General features: G+C 32.0%; 2 protein-coding genes across 3 annotated transcripts; both read right to left on the reverse strand.

The window, feature by feature from the left end:
* Positions 1-5,127: 5,127 nt before the first annotated feature.
* Positions 5,128-6,595, reverse strand: LOC145087206 (2-oxoglutarate-dependent dioxygenase DAO-like). Its single transcript, XM_079025115.1, has 3 exons — positions 6,159-6,595; positions 5,611-5,932; positions 5,128-5,515 (listed from the first exon to the last, which is right to left on the reverse strand). Exons 1-3 carry the CDS (start codon positions 6,503-6,505, stop codon positions 5,261-5,263), a joined length of 924 nt encoding a protein of 307 aa, XP_078881241.1. The 5' UTR covers positions 6,506-6,595; the 3' UTR covers positions 5,128-5,260.
* Positions 6,596-8,952: 2,357 nt separating this feature from the next.
* Positions 8,953-17,202, reverse strand: LOC145087207 (2-oxoglutarate-dependent dioxygenase DAO-like). Of its 2 annotated transcripts, none has more exons than XM_079025117.1 (3): positions 16,758-17,202; positions 9,551-9,872; positions 8,953-9,445 (listed from the first exon to the last, which is right to left on the reverse strand). In XM_079025117.1, the coding sequence occupies exons 1-3, from the start codon at positions 17,096-17,098 to the stop codon at positions 9,239-9,241; spliced, it is 870 nt and encodes a 289-aa protein (XP_078881243.1). In that variant the 5' UTR covers positions 17,099-17,202; the 3' UTR covers positions 8,953-9,238. The 2 variants fall into 2 exon arrangements, with proteins under 2 accessions (XP_078881243.1, XP_078881244.1); XM_079025118.1 differs by having other exon boundaries at positions 9,551-9,746; positions 16,758-17,199.
* Between the last annotated feature and the right edge of the window lie 807 nt (positions 17,203-18,009).

The raw sequence follows: 18,009 nt of genomic DNA on the forward strand, positions 1-18,009 counted from the left end.
GGCGAGTCGGGCCTCCAACTCGCCGAGTCCAAGGCAAAATGAGAAAAATGCATAAATAGAAATCGTACCAGGAATCCGGTGTTACAAGAATGTAGTAAGAATTTTAGAAACTAAAAATATATTTTAGAAACATTGATTAAAAATGAAAGGGTGTAAATTGAAAATTAATATATATTAAAATTTTGATATTTTATTCACGATTGATAGTGAATTGAAAGATTACAGTTTCGTGTATTTAAGTTATGATCTGTACATTTAAAATTAACCTTTTTTATTTTGTACACCATACTTATTTTATTCATCGTTAGTTTGCTACCAATACTTTATTTTATTGTTTGGTTTCATATGATCCGGAATGGTTTGTAAATAAGAAATATGTATTCCATAATATGACAATCACTAGCATTCGGTTTGTTTTTTATGTTAATGATCTTTTAGTATATCCACTGTCACAATAAACATTTTATTCGGGTTCCTCGTTACGTTATTAGAATGTATTTCAGCTAGGTAATTATGTCATAATGGTTGATATATCATTATGTCATATTCGATATTAGAGTGTACACCTTGTAGCCTATTCGGTAATGAGATCTCAATATATATATATATATATATATATATATATATATATATATATATATATATATATATATATATATATATATCCCTATTCTAATAAAAGAATAGTTTTAATATCCTTATGACATGTGTCATCATATTAGGCCTCCTAATTAATACACATTTTTTTTTTGTCATGTGTTACCCTATTAAACCTCTTAATTAATGCATGCCACTTGTCAACCTATTAATTCTTTATTTCAAATTTTAAAATTTTCACTTTAATTACAATAAATTAATAACAATGCAATAAAAATTAAAATAAAATTAATACAAATTATAAGGTGATATAATTTCACATATTTATTTAAATTAACTCGGCGAGTCAAGTCGCGAATAGAAGGACTCTGAACATATGAGCTCGGCGAGTCAATAGGGTGACTCGGCGAGTAGGGTTGACCTGGAAGGTTGACTTTGACCAGGACTTTGACTTTGACCAGAGTTGACTTGGTTGTCTGTCGGGGGTCAGTTTGACTTAGTTTTGTATTGATATTGGTAGCTTGGGGAGCGAGTGGAGCAGGAGTTCAGAGAGTTGCCGGGCAGCAGCTAGTGGGATCATCAGCGAGTTCAGCCAGTGCAGGTGAGTTTCCCTTTGTATGAATGGGTCTACGGCCACAATGCCGGCCCATGTAGTTATGAGTATAAGACCCGAGGGTTAGCCCTAGGCACAATATGCTAGTATGATATTCGGGACGAGGTCCAATGATAGAGGGCGTGTGCCCAAGGAATGGTTTATGTGATAGTTTATACTTGTTGTCCGTGTGATACTTGTATGTGCCTGGTAGGGAGGTGAGTGTGGGCGAGGTCCTGTGTCTCACCAATTGCAGAGTGTGGATAGTGTTCCACATCTCATTAGCAGCAGATCAGGGGCGAGGCCCAAGTTAGGGAAAGAGTGAGTGTGGGCTGGGCCCGTATCTCACTATCAGTAGGAGCATGGATGGGGTTCCATGACTCATCAGTAGAGTTCGGTTGTTAGGACCGGAGGGTAGTCAGACGCCCCATAAACGTCTGACAGTATGTGATGATATGTTTATATGCTGGCAAGTTATGTTATATGTGATAGTGGTAGTAGGAAGGGAATAGTCCCCAAGTTCGGTCGTTAGGAACGAAGGGTAGATCGGACACCCCAGATATGTCTGATAATATGTTATGTTATGATATATGTGATAGTAGCAGTAGGGGTGAAATAGTCCCCGAGGATCGGTTGTTAGGATCGATGGGTAGTCAGAACCCCAAAATGGCCTGACATGGGTAGTCAGCACCCCAGAACGGCTTGACACGGGTTGGTCGGCGCCCCAGAATGGTCGTACCGGGTAGGTCGGGCACCCCAGAATTGCCCGACAGTGTGTATGATATGTGATTGTATGGTATGTGGTAGGGTGGGGAACTCACTAAGCTTCGTGCTTACGGTTTTCAGTTTTGGTTTCAGGTACTTCCGGTAGCGGAGGGAAGAGCTCGGGGTGATCGAATGGCACACACACCATAGATTAGACAGCCTGGGAATGTTTACTCTGATAACGAACATGTATTTTGGAAATTAATACTCTTTTTATGTTTTGGAATGATGAATTTGATTAAAGAAATGTTTTATTAAAAGAAATTTTTAGTCTTGAATTTTGGGACGTTACAAAAAGTGATCCTGTCTGGTACGGACCAGGCAGGAGCGCTAGGTATAAAAGGATGTGCACACAAGACCAGCAAGGTAAGCTCTCTAACCAATCCTGAGAGAACAAACACAAACCCTAAAGTCATCCTAACTTGACCGTCGGAGCGTTCTCCCGGGAACCCCTCCTGGGAAGCGGCTGACGACCCTTGTTCTTTGTGATCTTGCAGTTATAATCAGGCAACCAAGAAGATCTCATCCCAGAGTCAGAAGCAAGGTCTCATCCGGGACAAGGTTCCATCATAACCCTATATATATATATATATATATATATATATATATATATATATATATATATATATATATATATATATATATATATATGGGATGGTTCATGCGAAAATGCAAATAATCTGCGAAAACGTAATAACAAGAAAAACCTATGAGATTGTGCCACCTCAATATTATATTTTAGACAATAATTCATCCAAACTTTGAAATACGTTATGATAAGCGATAATAGATAAGAAATTGTTTCATATTAGCAAAGTATGATTTTTGACCTTTTTATTATGAAAACGTGAATTCAAAAATGGTTAAGGACGTGAAAAAAAAGTAATTGTTAAAAACGTTTTTAAATCTAAATTATCATAACACGATCCAATGTAAGCTTATTATCTTTAATTTATTGCTAATAAATTTATTTTTTATAGTATATGTGTTTGATTTTTATAAGATAAATCTATTTTCGCGTTTTTACAAGATATTTATGTTTTCGCATGAACCTACTTCTCTCTCTCTCTCTCTCTCTCTCTCTCTCCCCCCCCTCTCTCTCTCTCTCTATATATATATATATATATATATATATATATATATATATATATATATATATATATATATAAAATACAATTAAGGTGTTGTTTGTTTTTTTAAAACAAAAATCCATAAAGTCTATGGACCACCTTTGCAACTCTCTGCAGTAGAAGAGGTGGACCAAACGACTGCAGACTGTAATAAGAAACGTGTTTGTTTTTTTAACATCTGTATGCTGCTGTAGATATTAAAAAATTAAAATAAACTGATTTTATAATCCGGAAATAATTTTTTAATACCGAAAATTTAATAATGTATGACATTTCAGCAAGAATTTATGATTAGGGATGAGCAAAAGGACCGAACCGGCCGGAACCGGCCCGAATCGGACCGGAACCGGGAACCGGCTTCGGCCAAAATCAAGAACTGAACCGGCCCGGCGATTCTACCGGTTCCGGTTCCACCGGTTCCTGGTTCCTATCGGTTATTGTCGTGTCTTCAAATGTCGGAACCGGTCCTTGAAAAATAGCATCATACGGTTCCGGTTTTTGCCGGTTCTACCGGTTTTTGCCGGTTCTATCGGTTCCGGTTCCTACCGGTTCCCGGTTCTAAAAATCTACAAAAATAACGTCCCGGTCCCGGCCCGACCGGTTCTATCGGGTTCCGGTTCCGGTGCCGGTTCCAGTTCCGGTACCGGTTCCGGCCGGTTCCCCGGTCCATATGCTCATCCCTATTTATGATATTTCAGCAAAAAAATAATGCTATTTTAACAAAAAATAAAGATATTTCAGCTTAAAATATATCTCATCAACAAATTATTATTATTCAATATAACAAAAAAAAGAAAAAAAATTCAACAAAGTTAACAAAAAAAAAACGAAAAAAAATGTGAAGTAAGATTTCAGGAATATATAATCAAATATTTTAGCAAGAAAAAAAGAAGAAGAAAATGTTGGAAGAGACAAAACAAGTGCTGCGCCAAGAAGAACACGCACACAAGTTTTTTAATCCGAAGACTTATAAAAAACAAACAGCTGCGAGATGAAAAGTGTTGCGCATGTGCTGCGTCACGCAACAATAAGAGGTCTGAAAAGGTTTTTTTTTCCAAAAACAAACTACACCTAAAATATGAACAACTTACATAACAAATAATATACTAGTTGTTATAGTTTTATAAAGTAACTCAAATAAATACATCTAAACTTATAGACTTCATTTTTGAAACCTAATATACATAATTAATTATAATTTATAAAATCTCTTTCTGAAATATCTATTAAAGGTTACATTTTGATTTTGCATAATAAATGAAACTTTAAATTCCAAACTAAAAGCTTGGTCGGTTGTAGAAGTTTAATGAGATCCTATTCTTTATATATATATATATATATATATATATATATATATATATATATATATATATATATATATATATATATATATAATTACTTGTTTGTTTATAATTCCTTTTTAAATTGTAAGCAAAATGAGTTATAAGTTGAAAACCTAATATGTAGTTTGCATAATATTAATTCCAAACTTACAAATATTTTCTAATGACCACCGACGGCCGACGGGCAACTCGATACATTCAAAGAACATCATTCTAAAAGAATTATATATATTTTAATACAATCATAAATAAATAAATATATTTCAAAATGAAAAAAATCACGACAACCCAACACAAACAAATACCTACGACAAACTTTGTCTGCCTTCATATTGGAATGTCACATTCCATTTTGAACAAAGACAAAACTCATTTCTGATTTCACCTCATGAATTTTATAAACCAATCAAAATTTAACATTCTAAATGAGCAAATGACTTCGCTTCTTCTTATATAAATCTTTTAATTTGCACCATTTTTTTTATATTTTTCTTTTGATAGATTAACTTAATAGATTAAAGACTGATGGGATAAAGACAATATTCCTTGAATCGTAATGTTTCCGAGTGATTAAAATTACCATTTAAACTACACATTTTGCAACTACCTCTAACTATTTGGTTTGCAATTTCAATCAACTAAATGACAATGACTACTTATGTCTGGTATATATCCACCAAAGCAAATTTTCGTTGGAATATTTTAAAAAATTATTTAGGCACTATGCCATATTAATATTAAATATTAAATATGTAATATTCATGTTTTCTAACATATATTGCAACATTTTCTCAATAAAATGCGACTGATTTGAAGTTTTGAACCACGGTTCATCACTTATCGGAGCTTGATGTGTACAAGAGTGCAAGAGCTTCGCCTGCCTGCAGCTTCGTCGAGAACCTTAGCTTCCTGTACTCTTCGTAGGTGGTGGCCACATACACACGGGGGTGCTTATCATCCACAAGCTCCGGCAGCGGTTCCACCGCCTCTCTCGGCCCTAAAAGGAACGACGCAATCGAAACACGTATCTTCGCTTCTTTACACTGCACCCTATGCTTCACGTTACAAAATCTTCCATTGCTCCAAACCTTCAAGTAACATCGATCAATTCAGTCACCATTGCGTCAAATCTAAATCGAATGAAAAAAGCCCTAATTTGGTGGTTTAGGGAGTAGGGACGCACCGTTGCCATGTCGCCGAGGTTAACGAGAAGGGTGCCTGGCCAGGGATCGACGGCGATGAACTCGCCGGAGCTGTTCATGACTTCTAAACCGCCGACGCCTTCATCGTCTTGGAGGATGGTGAGGAAACCGGAGTCTGTGTGTATTTGGACGCCAGGGGAACCAACACTTTCAGGGGTGAAGTGGTATTTGTTTATCCTGAATTGACATGGCCAATTCTCGAATCCGATATTTTCACTTTTGGCCCCTAGACCTTCGGCTAATTTCCCTACGATCCCCATAAATAGGTCATGTACTGCTCCAGCATATCTCATGATTGTCTCTCTGTCAAAATTGAAACTTCTATACAGTTAAATCACATGTGTTCATCAATTATTTCAGGATCAGTTACTTGTAAGAAAATCCATCTCTTTCAAACACCATGAAAGCGACTAAGTTCCTGTTATTTCTCGTTATCTTATATATCATACTGAAAATGGAGGCCGTTGACTGATTCTCAGTGATGATCATGAAATATGTATGTACAGTTACAGAAAGAGGGATGAAGTACCTTTGATGCGGTGAAGCATCCAATTGAGAGCAAAAGGAATCGACGTCTTGAGGAGATGACATGTCATACAATCCGAGTGCTTCGTAGAGCGGATTTTTTGCCGATGGAGCCATATATCCGCTTCCGGTGATGACATCGGTGTTCTGGCGCTTGATCTCCACCGGTAAATCGAAGAGTGATCTGACCACCGCCTTCATCTCCGACATCAGCGTCGATGGGAGGACTTCGTGGTGGTTGAGTAGCCGGAAACAGCCCCATTCTTCGCATGCTGAGATCAATTTGGATAATTGGTTGGGGGAATCTAAATCTTGTAGATCGATCACCGGGATACTGCATTTGGTGGCCATGTCGTGAAGCTGAAATTTGCGTAGTAAATTGGGGGATTTATAAAGGGAAGTTGCAGAGAGGGATTTGTTTTTTGCTTCAAGGAGACAAATTGCCAAAAATACCGCCGAATTTTGTCTTTACTGTCTAACTAGAAAAAGATAGATTAATGGTGAGATGTAATTTAATAAAAATAGAGAAAATGATAAAAATAGCCAATTACACTAATTGCATTACAAAAATAGCCAAAAAAAATCGAGATTACATATTTAGCCACCCATTTCGCAGATGAGAAGGTCCCATCTGCGAAATGGGCTTCTCATCTGCGAAAGTACAAGTGCCTGAAGCACAGTTGTGCTTCAGGCACTTGTACTTTCGCAGATGATAATTTTTTTTTTTTAAAAATTTTTTCGGTATAAATAAGGGTAATTTCGCAGATGGAGAAGGTCCCATCTGCGAAATCCTCTGATCCTATCTGCGAAATGATGCAATTTTTTTTTTTTTTTTTTTTAGGTTTGACTATGGAATGAATTGGTTTGACTACGAAATGGGCTTTGCTATATAAAAACTTTTGTAGAAAAAATATCATTTTGGTTACAAGACAAACCAAGTATTCAATCATTTTTTGAGCAAATTGTAGAGATAGAGAGTATTTCACAAACAAATAACAACCAAAATGATATTTTTTCTACAAAAGTTTTTATATAGCAAAGCTCATTTCGTAGTCAAACCAATTCATTCCATAGTCAAACTTAAAAAAAAAAAAAAAAAAAAAAAATTGCATCATTTCGCAGATAGGATCAGAGGATTTCGCAGATGGGACCTTCTCCATCTGCGAAATTACCCCTATTTATACCGAAAAAATTTTAAAAAAAAAATAAAATTATCATCTGCGAAAGTACAAGTGCCTGAAGCACAACTGTGCTTCAGGCACTTGTACTTTCGCAGATGAGAAGCCCATTTCGCAGATGGGACCTTCTCATCTGCGAAATGGGTGGCTAAATATGTAATCTCGATTTTTTTTGGCTATTTTTGTAATGCAATTAGTGTAATTGGCTATTTTTGTCATTTTCTCATAAAAATATATTTGACATTTAGTTACAAATCAGTGTTAGCTTTGTAGTTTTTAGGACCTGTTTCTCAATCTTTTAATTTTTTATTTTAGGTAAATTTTCATTTTTAAAAGTATCCAGCGAATTTGATGAACACTTTTATATGTGTAAAAACTATAGTTTCTAACTTCCACATAACAATTAATTAAACTAACCAAAACTCTACACTTAATCAAGTATGTCCAATCAGAAATATCCTATTTATCATCTTGAAACAAGGTTTCAACACAATAAGCAATTAACAAGATTGAAGATACAAAATGAGATTGTAACCAATTAAAAGAATTTATGTGCTCTGCAACTTAATTTTGAATAGATAAATTGTCAGGAAGAATGGAATTTTCAAATCCGTAACAAACAACAATCAATAACTATCCATATGTAAGTCCTTAGAGAGATTGTGTCACGGTTTGTGGAGAATAAGATAATCGTTCTAGAGATGATTAAACTCATCACTGTTGGCTACTCGACTCCTCCAGAAATCGTCTTCCTTGGCTTCTCAAGAAATACGAAAGTTTTCAGATTTTTTTAATATTCGGAATACAATGTTTATGCACATTACTTTGAAAAAACTCCCTCTATTTTCCGCTTCATTTTAGCTTTCTTTTTTGAAATATGAAATATGTGCTCATTTCTAATCATATACTTGAACTTAAAATTGTGTTGTTAACCACCTACTCGACTTAAAATAGATGCACTAAGCTAACATGCATCTTTGATCAAGCCACGGGTGATTCGACCACATATCGTGATTGGACCACACATCGATACAAGGTTGCACATAAAAAAGTATGAAGGATAAGTAATGTCTAAAACATGTGATTAGAACAAAGTTAATATTTTTAAAGGGTTTTTGGAACTGTTGCACAATAAAGTTTGACAAATTTACATATTTAGTCAATCAAGTATTTTTATGTCTAATAGACAATTAAAGTTGAATTTTACCTATCAATTACATCATTATATGACATGATACAAGAATAGCCGATTACTCGAGTGACTAAATGTATAAATTCGCTAAACTTTGTTGTGCTACAGTGTCAAAAACTGCATATGAATTTTGCTCAATTTCCCTCAAACTTTGTTGTGCTATGTCAGCATATTATCCATAAACCGGATACAATTTCTCCAAAACCCTTAATTAGATGGTATTTTCTAATGACAATGACCAATTGAATACAAAAAATACTTGAATGACAAAATATGTAAATTCGTCAAGCTTTGTTGTACTAGAGTGCTAAAAACTCTTCCTTAATCATAATGGCTTTGAATGATTAAATATAAGACCATTTGATTTGCTATCCACAAAAGTATTGGATAATCACTAGTTACTATTGGTATATATCTACCAAAGCGAATAACAAGAAAATTAGTTCTTGATAATTCTAAATGCAAATGAATATGAGAGACAGCAGTTTGACAAAGACATTGTTTACGAAAAAACTTCTATTGGAATGTCGTAAATAATTATTTAGGCAATATGCCTCTACTAATCTTAAATATGTAATTCTCATGTTTTCTATTTTTCTAACATAAACTCCAAACATATTGCCACATTTTTTCTCAACATATTGAGACCGATTAAAACCATGTTAATCACTTGTCGGAGCTTGATGTGCACAAGAGTGCAAGAGTTTCGCCTGTCTACAGCTTCATCGAAAACCTCAACTTCCTGTACTCTTCGTAAGTGGTGGCCACATACACACGTGGATGCTCATCGTCCACCAGCTCCGGCGGCGGTTCCACCACCTCTCTCGGCCCTGAAAGAAACGATGCAATCGAAAAACGTATCTTCGCCTCTTTACACTGCACCCTATGCTTCACGTTGCAAAATCTTCCATTGCTCCAAACCTTCATGTAACATCGATCAATCAGCATCCCGTCAAATTTAATCGAATGAAATTTGGAACGAAAAAAGCCATAAAATTAAAGGTTGCTTGGAATTTGGAGACCCACCGTTGCCATGTCACCGAGGTTAACGAAAAGGGTGCCTGGCGATGGATCGACGGCGATGAACTCGCCGGAGTTGTTCATGACTTCTAAACCGCCGGCGACGTCATCGTCTTGGATGATGGTGAGGAAACCGGAGTCTGTGTGTGTTCGGACTCCAGGGGAACCAACAGTTTCAGGGGTGAAGTGGTATTTGTTCATCCTGCATCGAGATGGCCAGTTCTTGAATCCAATATTTTCACTTTTTACCCCTAAGCCTTCGGCTATTTTCACTCCGAGCCCAATAAATAATTCATGGACTGCACCACAGTATCTCATGATTGTATCTCTATTAAAAATATACATTTATACAAACCCAAGGTCATATACACAAAGCCTAAACTTTTGGTTCTTTTTGAATCATATGCAACAATTCATATTTTATATATTTTATACTGTATAACCTTAAAAATCGTAAATTGTTGTCTATAGATAAATAGTATTGTATATAAATCAATTTTCATTCTCATAAAACCTTTGAGTCTTCAAAAAAATTTTGGTTTTTTATTAACATCAGTTTTTGACGTGTTAAAAACAAAACACTGCAGTATTTTTTTTTTTTTTGCTATTGTTACCTTTTATGATAAGTTTACAAGTAACTGTGAAATAAAATTTAAAATAAAATAAAACTTTTATATATTTTTTTTTTTACATTTCTACCTAAATATTTTTTCTCATAGTACGTATTCATACCAAAAAAAATTATTTATATATGGAAAAATGTTTAATTAAAATCCTATTTGTATTTTTTTAAATGATATATCTTTAAATACCAGTTTTTTTTTTTTTTTTTTTTTTTTTTTTTTTTTTTTTTTTTTTTTTTTTACTATTGGTACGGTTTAAAATGTGAAAAATACATTTTAGAACCATAAATATGTATTAGAAGTATATCAAATTAAAACGTCATTATATAAAGAAAATATATTTATACTTCTAAAAACATAAAAATATGTATTTATACTTCTAAAAACATAAAAATATGTATTTATACTTCTAGAAAACATATTATATTTTTTTAGGAAACCATTTTTTTTGCATGAATGATTCCTTTGAAGCAAACATCACATACAAAAAGTCATTATTGTGTGAATGTTCGTTAAATAGATCCGTTAAATTGAAAGAATTATAAGGACCATATTTAGTCTTTTGTGAAACTTAGGTAATGACCATTTATGAAATTTCGTTAAAGGGCCATTTGTGAAATTTTAAATAAGTCTATTAAATTTTGTATTGATTACTACAAATCAAATAAAAAGGCAAAAAGAAACATATAATATTTATATAAATAAAAAACTTAAAACTTTCAAATTTTAATCATCATGCAAATATATTTTTCTTTAATACATAAATATTTTTTGTAGTCGAGAATTAATCTAATATATTCAAACTATAATACATAATTAAATATTTTCGTTTTATATTTTTTATTTAAAAAGTTTAAAGTATAAAAACATCATTTTGTTACTTCTTATTTTTTATGTGATGTAATTTTTAAGATTTATCTTTATTTTTCTCATACAAATATATTTATTATTATGAAAAAACGATGTGTTATTTCGAAAAATACGTTATTATAAGAGTAATAGTATGTTGTTATTTTATTTTAAAATATAAGTATGCGGTTTTAAATTAAATATAAAAATATGTTTCTGTTTTGGTTTTGTAATATAAGTATGGTAAATTTTATATTTGTTTGATATAAACTTTTGATATTTAATTTATAAAAATTATTTAGTTTTATCAAATTTAAAATATGTTTCTTAATAAGAGATTGACTTTTCAAAGCAAACTTAAGAAAACGTCACTTAGCTAATAATTATTTACCGATGCAACATATGCTAAAATACTTAACCATATTTATCATATGACATTAGTTTCGTTTAATTTATTTTATTTAAAATAAAATAAAATTATTTTATATGTTTAAAAGGCTTGTATTTCATAAACAATAGCGTCTCATATTTTTTTTTATAAAAATAAATATTTTTTATAAGTTATCATTTATGAAATACAATCATAAACCTTTTAAACATATTAAATATAAATATATCTATATAAGTTATTATACAAATATATTTATTTTTATGAAAAAATATGATACATTAATATTTCTAAAACACAAACATAAACCTTGCACTTTAATTCATTTTGATATTTTCATTAGATCACTTATGACACATGACATGCCAACTAGACAATGACTGATGTGGCATTGTCTAGTATTAGAATATGTAAAATTAGGATTTTTAATATAAAAGGAGGGGAGTGGGGGTTCAAACCCACCAGCTCTTAGAGCATTGGGTGTGGGCAACAAGGTGCAACACCAAGTTGTGCCACCTCACATGCCACATAAGCAAATGGTGTTATAACACCAAGTGAGGAAATGGACAACAAGATACAACAAGATGTAACACCAACATTTTGAAAATAAATATTTTTATTTTTGTATTTTTTTTACTATTTCGTTTTTTTTTTACTTTTTTTTGTTTTCGTTTTTTTTTCTTTTTGCGTTTTTTTAATAATAACTAATATTTTTTTTATAAAACATATAATTTTAAAAACAAAAAAAAAAGACATAATATTTAAAATCTAAAATCCAATTACAATTAAAAAAACATAATTTTAAACCTAAATTAATAACTAAAATAACATTGAAATCACTATTAAATACCACACACAAATCCTAATGAACCCAAATATTTTTTCCTAATTTGTTCCTTCATTGCATGTAGCACCGCTAGATCAGCAGGTGCTAAACCATCCTCGCTTGTCCGAAGAATTGACAACTGTTGTGTCATTAGTTCCCTCTCTTTTTGCTTCCGCTTCTCTCGTGCCTGAATTTCCAGAAATTTCAAATGACGACGTTTCAACTCATTTTTTTCTTTTATTAACAAATTATGTTCGTCGAATTTCGCTCTCATTTCCGCCGCATCTTTTGCTCTCGTCTCCACCTCCTCCGCATGTCTTGCAGCGCGCCTCGCTTTGTCGCGTCCGGGCGGTCGTCATGGTGGGGATATCTCTTGGATATCATCCAGGATCTCATCGTCATCGGCGTTTAGGTCGATGTTAGTCCGTGCGTCCGACACGTCGACCGAACTAGAATTGCGAGACCTTTTGGATTGAACCTCCGACGATGTAGGCGTTTTATTCCACTTTGGATCCGCTCGCAACAATTCCCATGATTTTCAAAGTCGAAAACATGACCCATTTCGACCCGATATTGTTCCTTAGTAGCTTTGAACAAATCAAAGTCGTTGGTTCCACTTTGTTGTTGCGCTGCAATCCGGTTGTAAATACCGTTGAATTTGCTGCACCGCTTAGTTATCATACCTCATTTGCTGCTCAACATGTCGTTGTTGCGATACGGATTTTTCCTTAAAATAGCGTGAAACTTGTCGAGCACCGCCCCCCAATAAGCTCCTTTTTTCATTCCATTTCCACGAAGTTCGTCCTTTGAAGTAGCACACCAAGCCGCTGTCAAAGCGTATTCCTCCTCCGGTGTCCACCATTGTGGAACGTCTGCATTTTCAGATTCCACCGCTATTAATTTCCCTTTTTGATTTTCCTTTCCCTTTCCCTTTCCTACTACTTCCTGCTTCCACTTGAACTGTTGGTTGTGTTGTAGGTGACGGTTGATTGGTTGTTTGTTGCATCGAACCAAAAGTAGAGAAAAGATTTTGTTGTAAATTTGGGTTTTGACCAAATTGATTTTGTTGAACGTAAGGTGAGTTGGGAAATTGCAGTGGCGGTGAAGCGGGATTGAAAGCGGCACCTTGGTATGGTATTTGTGGTGAACTTTGAGACGACAAAAGGTTAAAATAATTTTCGTACCCCGCAAATCCGAGAGGCGAGGTTGTGTTTGGGTTTGATGATGCAGGGGGGGTATTTGGGTTTTGCTCCATTTTTTGAATTAAAGATATAGATATAGAGAGAATGAGAGAAAATGTGTATAAAGATATAGAGAGAATGAGAGAAAGGTATATAAAAATTGAAATAAACTGTATGTATATATATAAATGGTAAAAAGGTATTTTTTTTTTGAAATGGACCGTTATTAAACGGTAAAAAAATGTGCAACGTATATTTTTTTTGGCGTTACAACTCGTTTCCAAGGCAACGAGTTCCGGGCGACGAGAAGCAACGGCTAGGGGGGGCGGTGTTTACCGCGTTATGACGGCGTCGCGGAGTGCCACGTGGGTCTCGTCGCTTCTCGTCGAGGCCTATACCGACTCGTCTTACTTATAAAGCCACTCATTTTTTATTACTAAAAACTTCTTGTTGATTTTATACTTCAAAGTTTGATATAATGTTTTAAATGCTAAGCTTCTAATACAACTATTATTATTATTATTATTATTAAAAACATAAATATATATAATAATTTGTAAATAAATATATTAAATATATAATCATATTATATATATATATATATATATATATATATATATATATATATATTGAGTATTTTAACGTATTTTTATATATTGTTTTAAATACTTATGTATTTTTTAAAGTATTTTAAAATATGTTTATGTATTCTAAATACATAAATACTTTATATACATTTTTATATGTAACTTTAACGTATGTTTATATATATATATATATATATATATATATATATATATATATATATATATAAAACCTTAAATCAATTAGCAAATGAATCAAAATGATATATTAACTTTTAATAATGACTTTTTCTAAAGATTTCTTTAAGCGAGTTTTTGAATTGTTTTTCTTTATATTGCTAAATAACATGTTTATCACTAATAGTTCTGACTTGTGACATATTTTTATGTTAATTTAAGGGAAAACTGCAATAAAGTCCCTACATATTGGCCTTATAATTGATTTAATCCCTATATATTTTTTTTATTCAATTAAGTCCCAAATACCGGTAATCGTATTCAATTTAACCCTTTAACCCGGTCAACAAGTCATCCAACTTTCAAAAATTACATTTTTGGCCCAAATTTCAAATTTTATTACAAAGTTGGTCCAAAATTTACACTTTTGGCCCAGATTTTAAATTTTCTTACAAATTTGGTCCAAAATATACCCTTTTTGACCAAATTTTAAAATTTTATTATGAATTCATCCCAACTTTAGTTTCTTTTTACAACTTTTTTTCTCAAAAAATTGTTTCTAATATGTTTTTTCTTTATAAAATCATATTTATACAAGAAAAAACATATTTTCACATAAAAATCTTATTTTTTCTGTATAAAAACTTTTTTTAAATGTTTTTTGTATATAAAATATCTAGTTATAAAAATAAGTTTGGATTATTTGTGTGATATCTCTTAAAAAATCAATTAAGAAATTAAAAGTAACCCTAAATTATAAAAACAAGTTTGGATTATTTGTTCTTTAATCACATTTATATGAAAGTTTAAACTAGTTACATTATATATGAAAGTTTAATATATATAATATAATAATATTATATTTTATTCGTAAGAATTTTTTTAGGAAAAAAGTTAAAATCATAACTTTGATATATTTTTTATAACTTTTTAATAAATATATTATCTAAATAAAACATATCCATTCATGACACGTGTCCGATCTAGGTTGTGATTTTTTATTGCCAATCAACCTCTTTTTACTTGGATTATTTATAATCTTGTATTTCCTTTCTTTTTTAATGTCTGTTATATGGAATATCGGCTGCAATTTATTATCGATAAATATGTTTTTAGGGGAGTGAGAAATGACCAAAAATAAAATAGCAACATAAATATATAAAATATTATAACTATCAATAACACAATAAAATACTTTAACTAAAGTTCTTGAGAATTTACACATGAGTTTAGTTAAAAAAAATTCCTTGTGAAGCTCAACTCAAGCATTTTTCAGGTCTTTGAGTAATTTTTTTAAACCAAACTCATGTGTAAATTCTTTAGAACTTTAGTTAAAGTATTATATTGTGTTATTGATAGTTATAATATTTTATATATTTATGTTGTTATTGTATTTTTGGTCATTTCTCACTCCCCTAAAAACATGTTTATCGATAATAAATTGCAACCGATATTTCATATAACATACATTAAATAATAAAGGAAATACAAGATTATAAATAATCCAAATAAGAAAAGGTTGATTGGCAATAAAAAATCAAAACCTAGATCGGACACGTGCCATGAATGAATATGTTTTATTTAGATAATATATTTATTAAAAAGTTATAAAAAAATATATCAAAGTTATGATTTTAACTTTTTTCTTAAAAAAAAATCTTACGAATAAAATATAATATTGTTATATTATATACATTTTAAACTTTCATATATAATGTAACTAGTTTTAACTTTCATATAAATGTGATTAAAGAACAAATAATCCAAACCTGTTTTTATAATTTAGGGTTACTTTTAGTTTCTTAATTGATTTTTTAAGAGATATCACACAAATAGTCCAAATCTATTTTTATAACTAGATATTTTATATACAAAAAAACTTTTAAAAAAAGTTTTTATGTAGAAAAAATAAGATTTTTATGTGAAAATATCTTTTTTTGTATAAATATGAGTTTATAAAGAAGAAACATATTAGAAACAAATTTTTGAGAAAAAAAGTTGTAAAAAAAACTAAAGTTAGGATGAATTCATAATTAAATTCTAAAATTTGGGTAAAAAGGCTAAATTTTGGACCAAATTTGCAAAAAAAAAAATTAAAATCTGGGCAAAATGTGTGAATTTTGGACCAAATTTGTAATAAATTTTGAAATCTAGGCCAAAAATGTAATTTTTGAAAGTTGGATGACCTGTTGACCGGGTCAAAGAGTTAAATTGAATAAGATTACTGGTATTTGGGACTTAATTGAATAAAAAAAATACATAAGAACTAAATCGATTATGAGGCCAATATATAGGGACTTTATTGCAGTTTTCCCTTAATTTAATAATAAAAATAACCATCATTCAGTTTTTTATTTTATTTTTATTTTCCGGATCAATTACTTATAAGAAAATTCATCTCTTTCTAACACCATGAAAGCGACCAAGTTCCTATCAATCTCATGCATCTCAGATCATCGAAATCAATCCAGATTCCATTTTTCTTTATCTACATATCATACTGAAAATGAAGGCCGTTGACCGATTATCGATGATTATGGTGATCGTGAAATATCAATTTACAGTTACAAAAGAGGGATGACTACCTTTGATCCGGTGAAGCATCCAACTGAGAGCAAAAGGAATCGACATCATGAAGAGATGACATGTCATGAAATCCGAGTGCTTCGCAGACCGGATTATTCACCTTCGGACCCATATATCCGCTTCCGGTGATGACGTCGGTGTTCTGGCGCTTGATCTCCGCCGGTAAATCGTAGAGTGATCTGACCACCGCCTTCATCTCCGACATCAGCGTCAATGGGAGGACCTCGTGGTGGTTGAATAGCCGGAAACATCCCCATTCTTCGCATGCTGAGATCAATTTGGATAATTGGTTGGGGAAATCTTGTAGATCGATCGCCGGGATGCTGCATTTGGTGGCCATTTTGTGTAGCTGAAATTTGCCTCGAAAAAATTGGAGATTTATAACGGGTAGTTGCAGAGAGGATTTCTATTTTGCTTCAAGTTGACAAATTGCCAAAAATACTGTCGCATTTTGTCTTCTAGTGTCTAACTAGTGATGTAATTTAATAATATATTGACTAAATTAAATTAAAGAAATGGTCCATGTGATTAGCATGATTTTAAAGGTTTAGTGCAGTTTTTCCACTTTGTCAAAAAAAGTCCCTATTGCACGTTTTGATAACACATTCGGTCTTCCTTTTGTTAACATTCATATCACACTGAAACTAAAGCTGTAAATTGGGTCAACCCAATCGGGTTTTTGGTTACACATGTCGGGTTAGTTGTTTTTGTTTTTGTTTGTTTGTTTTTTTTTGTTAAGTATTAAGGACTACGGGTGGTTAGAATCAGGTTAGTTAGGTAAGTCGGGTTAAGCATGAATGTAGTAGTGATAGAACAGTAAAGATAATAACACCTAAGATCTGTAAAAAAAGCCAAGATCAGATGTAAACAATATTAATAAACAGCCACATACAAATGCATTCAAAGATTATAGCGCTTAAAATATGTCTCACATATTTTGATTTGAGAGTTGTACCTTCGATTGCAAGATCTGTGTGTCAAATTAGCGCCAACAAGGCTTGTTTCACATGTTTCATCACCTGATCTACATAATCAAATAACAAAATAAAATAATATTACTCCTAAGGTTAGTAATAAAACTAGAAAGAGACAGAGAATTCGATTATGAAAAAAATGTGGTTTTTTGAATCTTCTCAAACTAATCAATTGTTTTAACTTTTGGATTCTATGTAATTTTACAATTTTAAATTCTTACAATTAGTTTGTCGAACATTTATATACAAGTAAAAACCACATCTTTCATATTCTAAG

This window comes from Lactuca serriola, chromosome 2 (assembly GCF_051521515.1).
Source record: "Lactuca serriola cultivar US96UC23 chromosome 2, Lser_US96UC23_V15, whole genome shotgun sequence".
NCBI classification, from domain to species: domain Eukaryota; kingdom Viridiplantae; phylum Streptophyta; class Magnoliopsida; order Asterales; family Asteraceae; genus Lactuca; species Lactuca serriola.